This window comes from Batrachochytrium dendrobatidis (genome assembly GCF_000203795.2).
Source record: "Batrachochytrium dendrobatidis JAM81 unplaced genomic scaffold BATDEscaffold_9, whole genome shotgun sequence".
Taxonomy (NCBI): Eukaryota; Fungi; Chytridiomycota; class Chytridiomycetes; order Rhizophydiales; genus Batrachochytrium; species Batrachochytrium dendrobatidis.
The window spans coordinates 462,106-481,685 of NW_006281107.1; the positions used below are offsets into that span (position 1 = coordinate 462,106).

At 38.5% G+C, this 19,580-nt stretch overlaps 7 protein-coding genes across 7 annotated transcripts; 5 read left to right on the forward strand and 2 right to left on the reverse strand.

The window, feature by feature from the left end:
• Positions 1-2,139: 2,139 nt before the first annotated feature.
• On the forward strand, positions 2,140-4,329 carry BATDEDRAFT_90019 (uncharacterized protein; the record flags this gene model as incomplete). The annotated part of the gene is made up of 1 exon (XM_006680418.1): positions 2,140-4,329. The coding sequence occupies one exon, from the start codon at positions 2,140-2,142 to the stop codon at positions 4,327-4,329; it is 2,190 nt and encodes a 729-aa protein (XP_006680481.1).
• Positions 4,330-4,758: 429 nt separating this feature from the next.
• On the forward strand, positions 4,759-5,819 carry BATDEDRAFT_37170 (uncharacterized protein). The gene has a single exon (XM_006680376.1). The coding sequence runs from the start codon at positions 5,000-5,002 to the stop codon at positions 5,483-5,485; it is 486 nt and encodes a 161-aa protein (XP_006680439.1). The 5' UTR covers positions 4,759-4,999; the 3' UTR covers positions 5,486-5,819.
• Positions 5,820-6,165: 346 nt separating this feature from the next.
• BATDEDRAFT_90021 (uncharacterized protein) lies at positions 6,166-8,409 on the reverse strand (the record flags this gene model as incomplete). The annotated part of the gene is made up of 7 exons (XM_006680488.1): positions 6,166-6,528; positions 6,605-6,782; positions 6,922-7,278; positions 7,407-7,514; positions 7,622-7,781; positions 8,175-8,219; positions 8,361-8,409. 7 exons carry the CDS (start codon positions 8,407-8,409, stop codon positions 6,229-6,231), a joined length of 1,197 nt encoding a protein of 398 aa, XP_006680551.1. The 3' UTR covers positions 6,166-6,228.
• A 441-nt stretch (positions 8,410-8,850) lies between these two features.
• Positions 8,851-12,063, forward strand: BATDEDRAFT_35520 (uncharacterized protein). The gene is made up of 9 exons (XM_006680341.1): positions 8,851-9,296; positions 9,386-9,458; positions 9,818-9,904; positions 9,963-10,053; positions 10,141-10,412; positions 10,482-10,720; positions 10,820-10,987; positions 11,087-11,286; positions 11,370-12,063. Exons 1-9 carry the CDS (start codon positions 8,887-8,889, stop codon positions 12,017-12,019), a joined length of 2,190 nt encoding a protein of 729 aa, XP_006680404.1. The 5' UTR covers positions 8,851-8,886; the 3' UTR covers positions 12,020-12,063.
• A 263-nt stretch (positions 12,064-12,326) lies between these two features.
• On the forward strand, positions 12,327-14,454 carry BATDEDRAFT_90023 (uncharacterized protein; the record flags this gene model as incomplete). Its single annotated transcript, XM_006680419.1, has 1 exon — positions 12,327-14,454. One exon carries the CDS (start codon positions 12,327-12,329, stop codon positions 14,349-14,351), a length of 2,025 nt encoding a protein of 674 aa, XP_006680482.1. The 3' UTR covers positions 14,352-14,454.
• A 688-nt stretch (positions 14,455-15,142) lies between these two features.
• BATDEDRAFT_17154 (uncharacterized protein) lies at positions 15,143-17,407 on the forward strand (the record flags this gene model as incomplete). The annotated part of the gene is made up of 7 exons (XM_006680207.1): positions 15,143-15,191; positions 15,485-15,499; positions 15,594-16,125; positions 16,211-16,340; positions 16,426-16,693; positions 16,759-16,788; positions 16,862-17,407. The coding sequence occupies 7 exons, from the start codon at positions 15,143-15,145 to the stop codon at positions 17,320-17,322; spliced, it is 1,485 nt and encodes a 494-aa protein (XP_006680270.1). The 3' UTR covers positions 17,323-17,407.
• Positions 17,400-18,410, reverse strand: BATDEDRAFT_37172 (uncharacterized protein). Its single transcript, XM_006680377.1, has 2 exons — positions 17,791-18,410; positions 17,400-17,725 (listed from the first exon to the last, which is right to left on the reverse strand). Exons 1-2 carry the CDS (start codon positions 18,377-18,379, stop codon positions 17,574-17,576), a joined length of 741 nt encoding a protein of 246 aa, XP_006680440.1. The 5' UTR covers positions 18,380-18,410; the 3' UTR covers positions 17,400-17,573.
• Between the last annotated feature and the right edge of the window lie 1,170 nt (positions 18,411-19,580).

Here is a 19,580-nt window from a genome sequence, read left to right on the forward strand (position 1 = left end):
ATTTTGATATATCTTTCAGTCTCAGGGCTCCTTCAAACTCTCGTGTTTTAGTCAGTGAATTATGTTGGAAAGCGGTAACAAATAATATCTGACACTGTTGTCATAGATTGAACCCCATTTGAAAGCAGTATTTATGGCTGATTTATCGGCGTTATTTTCAACAAAAAGCTTAACAATTGGTAAATAATCATTAATCGCAGCATCGTATAGCAAACAATAGTTGTTGTGTTTGATTAGTTGTCTGATTATAAAGGGCAATCTTGCTCTACAAACTGAATATGAGATATTGTTCAACTTACAAAACCTGCGAATGTCTGAACAAGAATGTAGTTGTTCAATCACCATCATCCAAATGTTTGGGTTTAACTGATTCATATAATCTAGCCAAACAAAATAATTATTTCTAATTCAACTTAGTAGCCAACCCAATATCTCGTCTTATTGACAAACTTTTTATCTAGAGATATTGTAAACCACAATGAATCAACTCACCATATCCTATCAACTATCAACTATCAGAACAAGAACTTGAATGTAGCGTCTGTTATACTCCAATTTTCTCTCCTATTTACTCGTGTTGCTCTTGCTTTACACTATATTTATGCCGAGATTGTAATGTAAAAACAGACAAGTGTCCATCGTGCCGTTCAAATACTAACTACCATTGTAAACAACTAGAACAGCTTATTACATGGTCATTGTGCGACAACAATGGTTGTGATGCTCGTCTTTTACCATGGGCTGTTGAATCTCATCTGGAAAACTGTGAATATTCCCTAGCACCGTGTGTTTTCTGTAACGAATCAACAACATCATTCTCTTCTCATATAAAAGATTGCGGTGAATGTGGATGGATTGAAAAGAATTCCAACGAAACAACTGGTTCACCAAGTTCTCTTGTACACTTTCAATTGACACGTTCACTTTGAGAGATTACTATCAACCTTCAAGATTGGAACGAGAACTTTGCCATTGTTCTGCCAAAAGCTATAATCATCATATCGAAAGAAAAGACTGTCGGGGTATTGAGTAAAGATACCAGAGACATTTACTGTAGAACAAGTTGAAAGAGAGCGTCCAATGACAAATGTACAACGTCGAAATAAGAGAGAATTAGACGAACTGGAAAGAATTCGAGAACCTGAGAGCAAGAAACAAAAGGTATTTCAAGGAACTTATTTTCTAGAGTAATAGTAAATGGCAATGTGTTCAATCAAGAATTACAGCGACTATTTACAATGCGTCAAGAATTGGGATTCCTATTCTACTGAACAACAAGAACAACTAAAGAAGTGGTACAGAGATTATTACTCTCAAAACAAGGAATCTGAAAGACAGAGATACCGAACTTATTATGCTCTACATTCAGTTACCGAAAGAGAAAGATTAAACAAGTATAAAAAGCGAAAAAAGGGCTAAAAATAGTTAATTGTTTACATGTGTAAACAATTACACATGTAAATCAAAGCTTAAAATGACGCACTTTATTAACATTTCCCTATCCAGAATAAAGGCAAAGTACAATCATCTTGTGATAATTCATTCGCTTCTTCTGATTCCAACCACGTTTTGTACACAACATTCTTGTTCCTCAAGGTCGTCCAATTGAGTCCTGAATACAGAAACATTGGATAATTTGTAACAAAAGTATAGTAGTTTGAGTATAGATGGAGCATGGCAATATCCCAACTGAATTCTAGCTTACAGAAGCTGTAGAAATCATCTGATTTGTCGTACGTGTCTCGCAAATCAATCAAATCTTGACCAATATGCCTTCTATAGAACAATTTCTTGAGATTAGAGATTGATTTGTCAGTTAGAGCCAAGAGATGCTCTTTGATTCTTAGCTTTAGTATTTCCTGGTTATCAGTATGAAATAAAGTCAGTAATTTCATCCTGTCTCAGTGTATCTCTGACATGTTTTCCTGCCTTTTCTAATTCTCTGACTGTCACTTGCTTAGTTTGGTTGGTCGATGACTTTTCAATAGCAGCCAAGAATGACTTTACAAACTGCCCATTGATTGATTTTAGTTGTTGGTTTAGTTCATATTCAGAAAGAGCAGCACATTCTCTAATCCAATTTTTTAGTTGTTTAGTCATTTGTGGGCGTTTTCAAGGACTCTTTTTCTTTCTTGAAAAATGACTTTTGTACTCCAAGAACTTGACGAAGGACAGTTTCTTTCTCCTGCTATTCAAACCGATGCTATTATTCAGCTCACAAATTATATGACAAGGTATTTCAAAGGGAGCAAGAGAACTGCTGACGACAAACCAACTTGTGCCGTTTGTTTTGATATGTCTGGTACCGGCAAGACTACAACTATTCTAGAGGCTTCAAAGCATTCTGGTAGTATCAGAGCACCTATCAGTCTCATTGACGATGTGCTGTTCAAACCTTTACTTGATTCTTGTAAGAATATGGGTGAGAAGCAAGACCCTCCCTTGGAGTTACAAGACTCAATTTCATACTCAAACATTGAAAAGTATTTTGGAAAGAGATTTCAGACTGTACTTGCTCAACTCTTTGAAGGAATCATTGAACAACTGAACAGTATTGAACTAGAAGCTACTGTAATTGAAATTACGATACCAGACTACATCTCTCCTGCAAAAACTGATTTTCCTCTTGTAAAAGAAAGTTTATCTGATTCCTACAAGAAGTTACTAGCTACTATCGAAAGTTTGGACCGTTTGCTCGTTATCCACTTGGATGATTGCCAAAAGTTCTTTTGCGGATTGACTGAAACCGTCAAGGTTGATAGGCAAAAATCAGTCAAAGTGGATGAAATTATGGGATTCGCTCTAAGATTATTCTCAAGTCAAGTCTCTAGTCTTAAAAAATCTCGCAATATCCTTTGGGTTTTTTCAGGCACAAGACCAAATCTTGGTTTGGAAATGAAAGTTGCCAGTATGTTTTGGAATCCCTTTGATATATCAAAGTATCTATGCGATTTCAATATCGATAACGTATACAAGATAATCCAGTCTTATTTTCTCGTCGATGGTTCACTTCCCCTGTTTAAAGACAAGTTGGAACAATTATGTGGGCCACCGAAACTTGTTTCTTTCTTCATACAATCTAGCGTAGAATTTAGCCTTGAATCTATTGAAGGACTTATTGGTCACTGGGAAGAAATTGAACGTGGTGCTATTATCATCTATCGTGAACAAATCAAAGGAACCATCGACTCATTTGGTCTAGCGTCAGATGATTTGGAACATTATACCCGAAATCTTTGCTTGTTACACACTCATTTGTTTATCAATTGCCCCGAAGGATATCTCAAGTTTGAAAAACTACCTTCCAGCTGGCTGCCATTTATTGAAGCGGGTTTGATTCGTGTTCGACCTGAAAGTGCTAGTAGATTCGGAAAAAGGATTTCGGGGTGGTATGTGTATCCTCCAAATCGGTTTCTTGTCAAAATATTCAATGATTTTGTACATTGGTTTTGCTGGGAAAATATCCAGGACTTGGTAGCAAACATTAAGGCTTCATCTACAACTACAACTCTCAAGGGAAAGGTTTTCGAATATTTGTTTGCTTTGGAGCTTCTCGCTACATCTGATTCTAAACTTTGGATACAACTGGGCGAAAAGATGAAAATACAGCCAAGATTGGATTGGAAGCCAAGTATCAAAATGATGAGAGAAGTCACCGCTGATTTGAATCAAAATGACGTCTATGTTATGACGGACCCTGACTACAATAAATCTAAAACAGATATATTATTCTTTGCTAATCGAATGGATTCAAAGGAACCAGTGCGTGTTCTATGTCAATTAACAACACAAGTTGATGATTCGACATTTAAAGCAAAGACCTCGTTTCTTGCCATGTTTGGGCTTGTTGATGATGGACTTGCTGATTATCGGTTATATCTTGCGCCCAAGTCAACAGTTGCTTTGTCACAAGATCACGAACAACAGTTCTCGTCAAATAATTGTTTTTGGATTGATTCATCGAGTTTTGGTTCAATGTTGAAGTTTTCGTGGGATTTATGCGACCCTACAAAGACGGAACAGTCTTTGACTGAATTGATGAATTTTGCTGCGTCTCTTGATGACAATACTACTGCCAGGAACATTGCCAACTTTATTCCTAATTCAAAGAGGCGCAAGAGAGGATTCAAGTCGATGGATGATTTCTACAAGGCTTTGAAAGATTACGGCAAAAAGGACCAGCAAATTGAGAAAATCAAGCATGTATTTGTTGAGCAAGAAATTGATGTGATGGAACTCACCACTCTGACTGATGCGAAACTCAAAGAAGATGGATTAACTCAACGTGGTTTAAGAGAAGCTGTGCTGGCAGTAATTGAAAATGTTTGAATTGAAATAAAGTTAAAACCAAAAACCTAAAACTAATGCTTATTCGTTCAAAAAAGATTGATTCTGGGTTTATTCTATTAATCTAGTTCATTAGCGTCACGGTAAGTCTCCCAATCATCATATCCCCCATATATTCCGTTTTGAGACCAAGAGTCATCAGATATCCCATTGCTGTTCTTCTTCACTATCGTAAAGATAGTCATTCATTCCTAAATCACTTCTAATATTATCTTCCTCTTCCTCTTTAATTATTGACCTTAAATCACTGTTCATCAGTAAATCCATAATTTTGGTGGCAATTTCATACTTTGGATCATATAAAGAACACTCGATAGATTTTACTAAGAGATATAGGCTAAAATACCAGGTATCATTCGGTGCCCCATCCATACTACTGACGTTTTAAAAATAAGCAAGTCACTAAAAATACACTGACCAAGACATGCTAATGGAATGCGATTGTTTATTGTAATCGTCATGTTTAAAGCGCATAAACTCGAATTTGTCATGAGGCAAATAGTAACCAATTGTTTGTTTCAAAATGCGTAATGAGAACATTATTTTGAACGCGCGTGGCAATCAGTCTATTGACAAGGATATGGAAGCGGAACCAAACAAAAGTCGAAACAATGCAACAGCTTAGAACACAGCGAGACTAGCTGTAAGTAATATGACAGCTGTGAAGGTTGACGCAGATGGTTTCCATGAGTATGCTAGTGAAGTGAGTGTATTGGCAGGAGGTGAAGAAGAGTTTGAATTACTAGTGTCGGATTTGACTGCTGAGGATTCGGCAGGTGGTGCAGATGATGCAGATGTTGCAGACGGCCCAGCTGGACCCGCAGGTGGAGAACCAGCTGGTTCATCATCTTCATCACACTCAAACTCGCCCATGACTTCTTCGCAGTCCATATCGGTAAAGTCGGTCTCTTCCCAGCAGTCGAACAGACTCAAATCAATCTTTTCCATTTCGGTCACTTCACAATCCCAGTGGTCGGCTGGAAACTCGACAACTTCTTCGCAGTCCCATTGTGAAGGATCAGTCATTCCGTGTTTTTCAGAAGACATCATAGCTGGCTTGAGCAGCTGTAAGGCTTCGGAGGGAATAGCCATTGGCATTTCCATAACAGCAGTGACTGCAGGCATCAAGTCACCATAGTATGGTTTTTCAGAAGACTCGTATGGTGCATCTGACTCGGTTCCAGTAGGATTAGGAACCAGTTCGCTCTGTGGTAGACTAGTATCGTCGTAACTGTCGTCTCCAGAGCGACGAGCAAGGAACTGTGTTGACGGTGTACCAGAAACACCAGACGATGCGATGATAAGCGATAATACAAGCGTTGATATAACACTATGTTGATACATTTAGAATAGTAGGAGATATACTAGAGTAGTTTAAAGGAAGCGTATGTAGAATAGCTAATACAGACTTGGTGAATACTAAAATAATACAAGCAATAAATTCAAGACTAGGTACAAGACGGAACTATGTGGTGGTGGCAGGAAGTAATTTACAGCCGTGGAAAAAAGCTTGTTTTTGTATTCGATAGTGGCTCACTTGATAGAATAATGAGTACTGACGAAACACGCTGGCGGAATTGGTGCCGCGCATCTTGTTTTAGTGTGGCGTCAACGCGTCAGTCATGCCTCGTTACAATGCGTTCCTTTTGTTTGAAACTTGTAATTAGCCGCTGACTTGACTCGTAACCAACTCTCTTATTTGCTAAAGTCCAAATGCAGTGTTAATTGCTGTAATAAATTTAATGTTTAAATCACTCTGCTCTGTTTGGTAGTCGCAAACCTTGGACTCCATAAAACTACTGTAAACAATAACGAATTCAAATTCTTGTAAACCCATTTAATCTGTATAAAGGTTTCTTGCTATACTCAATTGATATTCTATTACATTTTTGTTTTAGATATAGGTGCTTGTTTTCCCTGTACTGGCTGTGATGCCACTACTACAATTATATCCGATTTCTTTCCAAGCCCCATGCTAACTGAACTGGAATTGTCTGCATTTGAGCTTGAAAGCAATGATCGTGTTGATCCGCTTTCCGATATTGGTGAGATTGTGTCCGTCGATACTGTTTTGATCGCTCCCCTTTGAGCTGAAAGCATGTGTTGGGGATATGGTCCTTTTGGATTAGAATCGTCCATGTTTTTGTTGCCATTGTGATGTGGAAGCTTGGGCTTGTCACCCTTGGTATAAACATGTGAGTTGTACGCAATTTACAATATAAGTTTGTAGCTTCAAGATTCTGCAAAGCAACTATACCTGTAACATCAGCATAACCTTTGGCGCAAAAAGCATCAGCAATACAGTTGAAACACAGCCAAAGCTCTCGATGATTTCTAAAAATAACTCGAGTCCTGGGTCGAGAGATGGTTTCCACAGTTTTCGTATCAACTTTCCAATAGTCCATGTCAATGCCCAGTTGTAAATTGTTAATGAACTAGTTTGTAATTCATTAAACACCAGTATATGTTTAAATAATTAGCACAATTGTGTTTTATAGCATATATTTGAATTTAGCGGACTCGATCAAATACAACTAGTCCTTGAATATGCATATGAACACAGCATATACTTACATATATGTACCCTCGTTATATGCAGATGGCATCCCGCGGCACTGAAGAGAAACAAATACACCGAGTGCAATGGACAATGCTTGAAATCCATCCCATATAATCTCCGCGGATTTTGCCTGACACGTTGCATATTCCAACTGTGAGTTTGAATCAACCTTGATATTCAAACCTATTGGGCGAATAGAATTTTGCCACATAATCGCTGCTACAATTAAAACAGCCCATGCAGCAATATATCCCCAAAGACTTCGAAGAAGAACATAGTCGTTGAGTCTGGGTAGTCGGTTTTCCGACGATTTTGAAAACTGAACAATACGCAACGACTTTACAACGAGTGTACCAAATACAATTGAAAATCTACATTGCAAGTGTGGGTTAGATATGGCAGGTAGGATATACACCAGTAATAATGGTTTGCATGATTCGGTTTGTATAATTCAAACCTGATAATTCAATACCATCTGTTCAATACTTTGACTACCTACCCAATATACTGAGTAAAATATATACCGTAACAAGTAAATACAGTGGCGGAAGATGACAACCCTTTTAAAAACATGCCAATCCACATTAGCAATGTTCCCCAAACGAGACTGCCCGTTTTTGATGCCAAGTTAAAGGATAATTGATGTTTAGCAATTTAAATCAAGTCACTTATTTTATGCGAATTTATTGTACCAACGATGCAACTAAAACTTACATGCTCATGAATGTCCGACTTGCAGCTCTAAACACACGTTCTTTTTTAAAACGATTGAGTAGTATGGAGCATATCAAACTAAATAATGCACCGATCACGGAAACTGCTATGGCCATAGATTTAAATGGAAGTTGCATTTGAAATGAAAAGTATGTATCATCTGTCAAATATCAAACATTGCTTTAGTACAAATGCTATACACAAAAAAATCTTGCGTAGCGAGTAGTTTCACGACTAATATGCCATAAATACATATTTGAAGCAATTACTAAAGTGCAAGTTGCTACACTAGATATATATTGCATGTCAACTACCTGATTGATTGGATATCAAATTTTCATCACGACTGTACAGCATAATTTCAGAGCTCATCACTTGTGATAATTGTCCACATATACCATAATCAAAACAGGGAAAATATGGCAGGGTTAGAATCTAAATAATAGGAATCGCGAAAACCTTTTATCTGGGTTTGCAGCTGCAACTCATTCCATTTGGCGAAATGGGCCAGATTAAATGGTGTAATATGTATATCAATCAATTTAAAACTCACTTTTACTAAGTGATTCACTAGTTGCATTGTACTCAAGATCCACAACTAATACAGTAAAGCCAAAGCATTCAATCTATGGTTAGAGTCATGATGTATGCTATTGAATGCGACACGTTACACCATTTGCAAAAAAAATATCTAAATGTTGACAATAATCATACTATAAACGTTGTTTTTAAAACTTACTTGATGCCATACTTTTAGACAGATCAGTATATTCTGCGCTCTGATACATGGTAGAAATTGCCGGAATATATAGGGCAAGTAGCATTCCGGTCCATACAAAGTTGTCAATAGCTTGGTATCGCGTATAACTAAACATTCTATTGCCAATAAGTTTTCAAAAAGCAATTATTGAAATATGATTTCAAGAAATAGGCAACAGAACGTTACTGACCTTAATACTGGAATTCCAGTGTCACGTGTAGATAGATTTATTTGTAATGAATTTCAATTCATATAAAAAGTCTTTGATATGAGCAGTTTTATCATTGCTAACGTATTGATACAACTACTACATGCAGTATGGATGATGATCTAAAATGAATATTTTATAAAGCTGAATTGGCTCAACGGCAAATTCCAGGCTGAAACCAGTTAATCACGTGTCAGCACTCTTGGAATTTGATCGCCAAAGTTGCGATTCAAAGTTTACTAGCCAACGGTGTGCCCATTTCATTATAAGCCGTGGTCTGGAGTTTCCTCTACACAGATGAATTCTGGTAATGCTTATCAAAATTCCAACGATTTTGGAGGATCTGATGTGAATGGATGGACAGAGGTTCGAGGGAATCGAGGTAGAAACCACAATTCTGCTTCCATCAAAACATCTCGGAGCAACGTTCGGGATCGACTCGGTCCATCCATCGAAAGTAGCAATGAGGGAAGTAGTAGTGGTCGAGACTATACTAACGGTCGTCGGAACTTGCATCAACGAGGTGACTCTGGTGATCAAGGTGGAGGCAGATATCGTTCAAAACGTGGTCGAGAGCAAGGTGCCTACAACTCCACCCAGAACGTCAGCAGACAGTTTGTAAGATTCTCAAAAGCAGGAGGAAATGAATCCGTCACTGCAGATACAGACGATGCAATGGATGGCGGTAATGGGCTTCGAACAAGACAGTAAGCTTGATCCGGATACATGCTGTTTGCCAGCATTTGAATCAAACTGCTAAATCTCGGCATTGCTTTACGATTAATATATTCAATAGTAATCCATACGGACGCCAACCGAATATCTCTTATACTTCACCATCTGGCCTTCCACTTCGGACTTCTGTTTCGGTGAGTTTCATTTTGATGGCCGACTCTTTATTCTCAATTATCTCGATATAATCAAGTATTTGATTCGTTTTACATGTATTCACGTAAAGTGGACCACGTGTATTTATCTTGCAGTGACTGCCACTATTCTGCCTTGAATGAGCAATGGTTAGACATTTGCTGCGCTTTCCTATTATAAATTGACTCTAGACAGTTTCTGCTTCCAAACACAATATCCATCATATGATGCACACAACCAAACTACAGTTTTGAACTGAAATGATCCTCTCATTGCACAATAATCAAGCTTAAATCCATATTCATTCATTTTCATATTATATCAATCTGGCAGTAAATATAGCTAATCGTGATATTCATAGATTGATGGCATCTCGGCCAATATACCAGTTGAAGAGTTGGTTGCATTTATAACTAAAAAAGCAAATCCACCTGTTACTGTTAAAACGGTTAGTTGAATTGACCGAGACTATTCAAACTGCAATAATCAGCTAACAAAGTCATTAGGGTCAGCGAACTGATGGAAAAATCATTCTTGAGTTTGAAAATTCCAAGCAAGCATCTACTGTGTATCGTCTTCATGGTATACCCTTTGCAGGTACGAAAAGCGTGCATACTATGTAAAATGCTTGATTATTACTGTAACTGCTGTAGCACTATTATTGAATATTTCAATTTGGTTTAGGTGGAAAACTTTATATTCGGTATTACTCGAAACCCATGGCTCGAAATACTACATCAGAGAATGGTGCACATTCATCCACAAATCAGTCAATCGATTTGCTTCGTAGTCTTGTAACGTCGCGTTTCCATGCCGAGTCACGTCGGCTTGATTTTGATCGCATTATAGAGGATCCTGTGGTTAAGAAGGAGAAAATAAAGGTATTCGATCAGCATAATCCTCAGTCCAAGTTTGGTCCTGTCCTGTGCAAGATCATTCAAGAAGTGTGCCCGAACGTGAGTCTGTGTATTATGACTAGAAATGGTTATACATGTTGTGATACTAAGCCTCAATTTGTTAGATAGCTAGAAACGCTTTCACTTTCAGGCAACAAACTTTGCACTTTGGACCACTTTTCCACGTTGTATCAACGAGTTCCTTCGCTAGTAAACCTATCTCTTCAAGATAATATGATATCATCGTACCGGGACTTGGAACCACTTCATGCAAAAGAATTTCCAAACTTGCGCGAAGTAGTTTTGATTGGAAACCCTTTACGAGAACGAGAACTGAGTCGTCCAGGAGGAGAAATCAACTATACAAGGTATATTGGCGATGCGGGACACTTGTTTAAATTGGTAATAGACAATGTTGACTAACCATCATATTGGAATTTGTATGGAATTTTACCCATTGAAAACAGCTACATCAAAAAACTATTTCCTACAATCAATATTCTTGATATGCAGCCAGTACTGGAGGAGATTCAGTTTGATGTTGTCAAACCATTGACAAAACTTCCATTGGATACAAAATGTGGATTTATGGGATCGGATTCCACACGCTTAATCTCGCAGCAATTTCTTCAAATGTAATCCTTGTGTGATTTGAATCTGAATTGTAACTGTTTGAAATGTGTCAATATTAGTATTGCTCACTACTGTGCATCAATTTGTTTGCTTTCATTCAGGTTTTACTCTCTTTTTGATACAAATCGTGCTGGGTTGGCAGATTTTTATGGTGATAATGCAGTTCTTTCGTTATCTGTAGATACTGCGCGGCCTTTGCCAGGGAATCGTGGTGCGTTTCAAAGTAGTGCACGCCAGTCAGACAAAGCATTGGACTCGTGGGCAGCATTTAATCGTAACCTTTACAAAATCAAACAACCAGGTATGTCGAGTCGTTGTGCCTTGATATATATGGTGGTGCTAAAATGATTTTTTGTACTTGTTGATATTGGTTACGATACTTAGAAAAACGGGTTACTTTGGCTTATGTGGGACAAACAAAGATCATTCATGCACTTGGACAAATCCCCGGCACACTTCACCCACTTGGTGATCCACCCGAGCGCAAAAAATTTCTAGTAGAGGCAATTAACGGTGTTGCACCTGCAACATATATTCATATCACCGTACATGGCGAATTCAAAGATCTAACAGCATCAGCATTGTTAAGCTTTGATCGCACATTTATAATTGTACCTGCTATACCTGGATCTCGATCTGCAATGGCATCACTCCCATTTACTATTACAAACGATTCTTGGGCTATTCGACGTTATTCAAGCAACTACGCTTGGTCTGATACAGTCGATACTACTATTACTGCGTCTAGCTTGCAACCCACACATAGTACACCTATTTCAAATCCAGCGCCTGTTTTGCCTGCAGTTTCACCATGGCCACAACTTCCAGATGAACAAACACTACTTCAGTATAGGATTCGGGACAATCTCAATGAGCAGCAGCATACTCTTGTTGTAGAATTTGCCAAGGCAACGGGGCTCAACTATTCATACAGCTTACTATGCCTTCAACAAACTGGATGGTCTGCAGAAGCCGCTGGCCAGGCTTTTTTAACAGCCAAAAATATGATTCCTCCTGAAGCTTTTAAACTTTGATTAAACTCCATCACTTAATAATTTACCAAGTCGATGATTAAATGTGTCATGAATTATATTTGCTATTTTCAACTCGCTTTTATACTAGTCAGTGACTCACTGCTGTGGATTGGAAAACAAAAACTACTCTGGATTTGATGCTGCTTCTCAAAGTAAATATACAATGTTGTAAATCTATATTTGAGTAATGAATGAGATATCAGGCATGGATAGACACCAATGCATTGAATATGAAGTTTGGCAGATGCGAATTTTACAAGTCGTGCTGCATAATTCTTACAAACCACTTTTCAAATATTTGACAAATATGCAACTACAATCTATAACAGGTAGCAATCCACTTTTATCTAGACTTCAAAAAGTATCAAATCAAGCGGGTTTCTTTACTGTAGATGTTAAAACTGGAGAATACAATTCCGAGTGTTGTTCAGGAGCATCTACTCCTGTCATGCTTAAATCCGCATCTTGCTCAGCTAGCTCACTCCTTGAGCATCTTGACAGGGCATTTGGCCAGTCTTCGCTATCAAAAGACATATCTGAATCGGAATACACTGAAAACTCATCGGAAAATTCACCCTTGCAACTAATAGGCACAGACTTTAGTGAGACAGGTGCTGCTTGCAATCCATCAAATACCCAGCAATATCAGAAAAAGAATGTTCAAAGCCACGATGCTTTTTATTCGATTCCAAACGAAGTGCTGATGCTTATACTAGGACATGTTGCAGATCGTCGAATTAAAGGCTGGAGTTGCTCCTATTTAAAAGCCTGCACTTTGGTCAATAAGAAATGGAATATGTGTGCATCTGCGTTTTTGTGGAAGCATGTTGTTTTTTATCAACAGCAATATTATGATGTGTTTCAGTCTATGCTTATGGTAAAAAAGTCGATGCTACACCAATATGTGCGATTTGTGCGTAGCATTAGACTGGAAGATATTACAATACAGACAAACGACTGGCAAAGACTCGTGGATGCATGTTTCAATCTGGAAAGCTTATTTATTAAACGTGTCGTATCTATTATTCCCGCTACCAATCTGAATGCTCCTCATGCTACATCCAATTCTACTACATGCTCTGCTTACACAGACTTGAAAAACACAAACGTACAAGTTCTTTCCAGTGCATCCATCCCAACCAAATCATGTTTTTCACTTTCCAGATTCCAAGAACTTGTTGTATCTGATTCTCCTCAATTAAGATTGAGTTTGCTGATAAATCTGCTGCAAGTATCCCCTAAAACAAAAAGAATATCCGTATCAGGCTGCAGTTTCAATGAGGAGGACATGTGCACCATGGTAAAACTTTGTCCTAATCTGGTTGATATCTCATTAGGGTCGCATATGAGCAATGGTCAGATTTTCAGTCGATCATCGGGCGGAGATGCGTTTGCTGGTGCTTTAGTAACAACATGTCCAAATTTAAAAGCTGTAGATCTTACAGGAATAGTATCCATGACTGATCAGGGATTTACCTATTTTTTAAGTGCTAGAGGAAAGACTCTTCAAAAGCTACAAATCAGACTGGCAATGCAGATCTCAGTAGACGCTCTGTCACAGATAGGCCGTTGTTGTGCATTTGGATATCTTAAAAAACTAACGCTAGCAAACATCCCTCACATGACTGACGAGTTGCTCATGAGCATTTTGGAGAGTCTTTTACGGGAAACACTCGAGTTTCTTCAGCTCGAGGCACTAAATATAAGCGACAGCACAGTTGCTTGGATTGGACAGACGTGCACTGAGTTGAAGCAGTTACGCCTCTGTGGTCTTAACCAGCCCTTGGATTTAACCGTTATTCTATCTGGTAGATCACTAACATTTCCAAAACTAAGGCATTTAATTATACAGGATACTCCTAATATTTTTGAAGAAACATCACTAATGTGTCAGCATCAGGCATACACCAAAACAACCAATGATCTGGTGTCTATAGAAATTGATGAATTGAAAGAACGGCTTATTTCTGATATTTCCGAAATGGATCCGAGTCCAATCTTGGCTAGTCCAGAACTTCGAACCCCACTAGCGGGTATTTTAAACGATAAACCGACTGCTGATACCACACAACATCGGAGATCTTCAGTGCCTTTTAAAACAGTCAGATGCCAGATTGGTGCACCATACTTGAATCGTCTCGAGATTATTGGCTGTACTGAAATTTCGGAAAAAACTCTAGTTACATTGATATGCCATTGGAGTCAACTTCAAAGGTTTATCTATGTTGGAAATAGAGTTTCACCAGAATTTCGGTTTAGGCTGAGCCATATACTACCAAAATGTAGATCAGATATATATGTACTGAGCCCAATCACACCGGGTTTTGAATAAAATCACTTGGTTTTTACGATCAGTAATTTAAAACTCGTCACTCAGTTGAAGATTCAGCAGCATAATGATTTGCTCTTGGCAGAATAAACCTTTGATTTTAATTTGAAAATTCAAACATTGGTGACTGCCATAATCGCAACATACATTCATAATATGCATACTACAGGAAATTGGTAAAACGATCCAATAGCACTTTCTAAACTGATTTACATTTCAACACAGTCAGACGACATAGTATACTTGTTTGGGTTAGTAAATTAATGGATTCAAAGTATATAGTAGTGGATTGGTGCAATACGATCGTCATCAAGTTTAATATACTCTTGATAGTAAAAAATGCTCATTGAATAAACGAGATTGAATGCAAGACGAGTAAAAAGTAAACCACTATGCAATATACAATGCATTGTAGCATATCCTAGATGAGACTGTTGATAACCCACTTTGAGCCTCAACAACTGCTACGTCAACCAAAATTCATCAAACTACAAACTTGAATACGTTTGCGCTCTAGTCCAAGAGAGCAATAGTTGCTTGCATGCCGATCACTGGGAGACAAACCAGCAAATCATCGTGACATTTCACGACATTTAGTGTTTCATGAGACATTTCATGTGAATACTATCAACTTTACTTTTTTGAACTTCAGATTGCCAACTTCAAGTATGGCTGCATTCATGGACTACTTGTCAACCCCAGCTTTCGTTTAGATCCAACTCACTCTGTTCTATTCCTCTCGCTCCACTCTTGTTCTGATCATAACTATTAACCTATTTCTTTATTTTATACAGATGTCCTCGCCTGTCTCACCAACTTTAAACGATAACTGCTGCATTGTTGGCAAGTCTTGCATTTGAATCTACCTGTTGTCTGGTTGCTCATTTAATCAGTATATGATCTTTTTTATATCAATCTACTGCAGGGTGTACCAGTGTAGATTGAAGCTTATCCCTTCAATCTATATTAGTACACTGTCGACTGTTGAGGCTCATGTTCATGTTTAGACTCTCCATCCTGTTACATCCTAATCCACCTCTATATGTTTGTGGTAGTGTGCTAACCTATTTATACTGCAACTTGCCATTCTGGTCGCTTGACGGCTTTATATTCATTACACGAATCACTATTGATAGTTCTCGGTGCTTCCGGTATGTACAGATCCCTGTCGTCTATATTGCCAACCGATATAATCCAACTAAATAGCAAATGTTGTACCCTGCCTCATTATTTAAATCCGCATAGGCGATCTTGCATTCAAAAAGACATATCCTGCTCTTTTTGGTCTTTTCCGTAATGGGTTTCTTCCTCACAACTTCCAAATCGTAGGGTATGCTCGCTCCGATCTTCAGCTGGATGAGTTCAAGCTTAGAATCTCGTCCAAAATCAAATTTCACAATGAACAGGACAAGGCTCTTTTGTCCACCTTTTTTGAAAAATGCTTCTATGTTTCGGGCAAATACGACCAAGATGATTCCTACAAAAAGCTCTGTACTTTTGTAGAGAAAGTCGAGGGTGTTATCCCTGGCAAGCGTGATCGTATCTTTTACATGGCACTTCCTCCATCCGTGTTTAGTGCTGCCGCAAAGGGACTCAAGGAGCACGTATATACAAAGGATGGATGCAATCGTTTGATTGTTGAAAAACCATTTGGAAAAGACTCTCAAAGCTCGCTTGATTTGTCCGTATTTCTGGCAAAGTATTGGCAGGAGGATGAAATCTACCGTATTGATCATTATCTTGGAAAAGAAATGGTCAAAGATCTCATGGTTCTGAGGTAGGGGTTTCATTCTATATCCAGTCACCCTGCTATACTTTATAGTCTTGTCGGAACTAATCCTTTTTGCTCAATACAATCTTAGATTTGCCAATGTTTTTTTTGGTGCAGTTTGGAGCCGCTCTCACATTCACAATGTACAAATCACTTTCAAGGAACCAATTGGAACCGAGGGTCGTGGCGGTTACTTTGACGAGTTTGGTATCATCCGAGATGTAAGATGGGTTGACCAATCAATACCGTATCCTGGTAAAGCCAAACTACATAAACTTACTGCATATCTGTTTTTCGTACATGTAGATTATGCAGAATCATTTACTACAAATTCTTACCATTGTGGCAATGGAAAAACCCATCTCTCTTAACGCTGAGGATGTACGTGACGAAAAAGTCAAGGTACTGCGTGCCATCAAACCACTTTCAATCAATGACATGATTCTTGGTCAATATACAAAAAGCGCTGATGGAAAAACACCTGGATATCTGGAAGATCCTACTGTTCCAAAAGGCTCGGTTACCCCTACCTTTGCTGCGGGTGTATTTTATATTCACAATGAGCGTTGGGAAGGTACTATGATGAGTATGTCCAGTTTTAACTGAATCAATTTTAATATTTTTCAATTCAATTTGCAGGTGTCCCATTTATTCTTAAAAGTGGAAAGGGTATGCTATCTGTATAATTCAAATGATTATTTTTACTTTATATATTGATATTTGTTGCATTTTAATTGTTTAGCTCTGGATGAACAAAAGACTGAAATCCGTATTCAGTTCAAGGACGTTCCAGGAAACATTTATGCTGAGACTTCTCGTAACGAGCTTGTTATTCGTGTTCAACCTCACGAGGCTGTTTATATGAAATTTATGAAAAAGCAACCAGGTCTTTCCAACACCCCTATTATTTCCGAGCTGGATATGTCCTATAACAAGCGATATAGTGACATAAAAATTCCTGACGCATACGAGTCATTGATTTTGGATGCTCTGAATGGAGACAAGTCTAATTTTGTAAGAGATGATGAGCTGAATGCAGCCTGGAAGATCTTTACTCCACTACTACATGAGATTGAGAAAAGCAAGGTACAGCCTGAACCGTATACATTTGGTACTCGTGGGCCTGCAGGCTTGAATACGTTTGTGGAAAAGCTTGGATATGCTCGTAACTTGGATTACAGCTGGGGCCCTTCAAAGATCTGAATCATTGGGCGGTTGGACGCTCATTTGCTTTTACTCGATGATATCCACATTCACAATAAATGTGCAAGTTGATGTGTGCTTTTTCATTTGTACTTTATTGCTTCGACTTTCTACCACTAGGTAGTGAATGTACAGGCAAGATTTAAAATCGCTTTTTAAACTCGGGATTGTAAAATGGATTGATATATTTGGAAAATACATTGCAAATTCTGAATTTGATCTCCATGGATCAATCCAGTCACGCCAGCTCACTAAAACACACATCTGTTGATCATGTCCATGTATTGGTCATACAAGACTGTAATAACTCTGTCTTCATCAGTGTCGACTCGCTGGAAATCATTAATTTGAGCTTGTAGTCGAGCAGCAAGACATACAAAATCGTCCCATCCAACAAGATCACCTAATTAACAGAGATGTTAGAGTAGCTATTTAAATTCAACTATAGGCTTTAAAACAAAGACTTACCTGTCAGTTTTATACGCTTAAATATTAGCTCAAGCACCTTTAAAGGGATAGTAATGTCAATCTCTTTGAGTGCCATTGCCATGTTTTTAAATGGAATGTATCCAAAAACAAACTCGCCCTGGCCATTGTGATGACGGAAAAATGTCTTTTTCCACTGATGCATTTGCGGCCAGACTCGGGTGAAAAATTCAAAATCCACAAAATCACCGTTACGATCGTATGTACGAATAAGAAGCACAATGGCTCGAATAGAGAGTGGAGGCCACGGACCTGCGGAAAGAGCGATTCCAAGCTGGCCTGCATCGAGTCGTTTTGAATTAAAAGGGTCTGCTTTGCAAAACATGGTCCAATGATCTGGATCTGCACCGCGAGGCATATTGGGTGGATCTTTAGGAATACCCATATCGGATGTCTTGTTTCGAGTCCAACTAGAAAACGGGTCGGGTGGAATTTTGCTGAGTTGACGCAGTGCAGACTCTTTTGCTTGAACTTCTACTTGAAGACATTTTGAAAGTCGATCCATGTCAGCAGCAGCAATACTAGACTGTTGGTTAAGGTTGTTGGTAAGCATTTTAACTGTTGCTTCCATTTTTTGTATGGTAGCCAGGGACGACAAATGCATTTCTTCAGCTTCTTTGTCCTTGCGACCCAAAATCTCTTCCAGTGTAGCAGCTCGAGTCTTGTACTCTGAAAATGCAATATTGTTGCGAGAGGCTTCTTGCTGGGCACTTGATAGTTGATCAAGTAACTCGCGCTTTTCCTTGGCGTACTGTTCTGAAAGAGCACGATTGATGTTACAGGAAGACTCCAATTCAGCGGTTTTTTCTCGCATTTCTGCAATGGTCTGCCGAGCTTTTGTCAATTCTGCATCCAGGGTTGCTATCTTGTCATGGGTTTCGGCTTTTTCGGCCTCATTCTTTGTAGATAAAGCAGCATTGGAAATCTTTAGCGTATCCAGTTCGCTGTTCTTTGCCTGAAGTTCAGAAATCAACAGTCGTGCCTTTTCCGAGTCGCGCTCTAAAAGCAAAATATGATTCAACAGGTCCTCCTTTTCTTTGGTGAACTGTTCAGTAATAGCAGTTTTGTCCGAAGCAATCTGCAATTCGGAAATACGATTTAGAAGCGCTTGCTTTTCAGCAGACTCCTTTTCTATATCTACATGGGCAGTGACACGACTATTCTCGGAGCTATTTTGCAATGTAGAAGATTCTCTTGGCAATGCATTGGATGGCACTTGTTCCAGCTGTTTTGACAACTCTGCAATACGTTTCTTCAATTCTATTTTTTGCAACAAGCTTGTACGTAAATCACACTCGAGCTTTGCATTGTCTTCCATTCTTGCTTTTAGAGCAGAGGCCAGACGTTGATTCTCAGACTGTTCTTTTTTAAGACTTGACGCCATATCATCTGCACTCTCGAATGAGGAATTAGATACATTATTGTAGTTTCCAGTGACAGGTATTTGAGAGGGTGGAATGCTGATACTGTTCATTCGTGAAACGTTGCTCTGATATGAGCCTTGAATATTCAAGGGTGACAAATACAATATGATTAATAACAGGTTAATAGTATATACTGCACAGATAAGTAACATGAACCAGCAATGGCAGGATCCAATTACACCAGACTTGAAACGGTGAATAATTCGTGTTGAACAGATCAATACGAGCCCTACATTGGATAGAATGAACGCTAGGGAAAGAAACATGTGAATAAATTACCTGCCATGGAGGGAGCATAGGTTGGATTATATTGCTGCTGAGGATACGGTGATTGGGGCTGATACGGTT

Excerpts from the sequence above, each read along its gene's own strand:
- BATDEDRAFT_37170 (XM_006680376.1), top strand. The coding sequence starts at position 5,000 with ATGACAGCTGTGAAGGTTGACGCAGATGGTTTCCATGAGTATGCTAGT.
- BATDEDRAFT_35520 (XM_006680341.1), top strand. The coding sequence starts at position 8,887 with ATGAATTCTGGTAATGCTTATCAAAATTCCAACGATTTTGGAGGATCT. Across the intron at positions 9,459-9,817 it reads CACTTCGGACTTCTGTTTCG|ATTGATGGCATCTCGGCCAA; the intron begins GTGAGTTTCATT and ends TGATATTCATAG. Across the intron at positions 10,988-11,086 it reads TCGCAGCAATTTCTTCAAAT|GTTTTACTCTCTTTTTGATA; the intron begins GTAATCCTTGTG and ends GCTTTCATTCAG.
- BATDEDRAFT_37172 (XM_006680377.1), bottom strand. The coding sequence starts at position 18,379 with ATGGAAGCAACAGTTAAAATGCTTACCAACAACCTTAACCAACAGTCT. Across the intron at positions 17,726-17,790 it reads TAAGCGTATAAAACTGACAG|GTGATCTTGTTGGATGGGAC; the intron begins GTAAGTCTTTGT and ends TCTGTTAATTAG.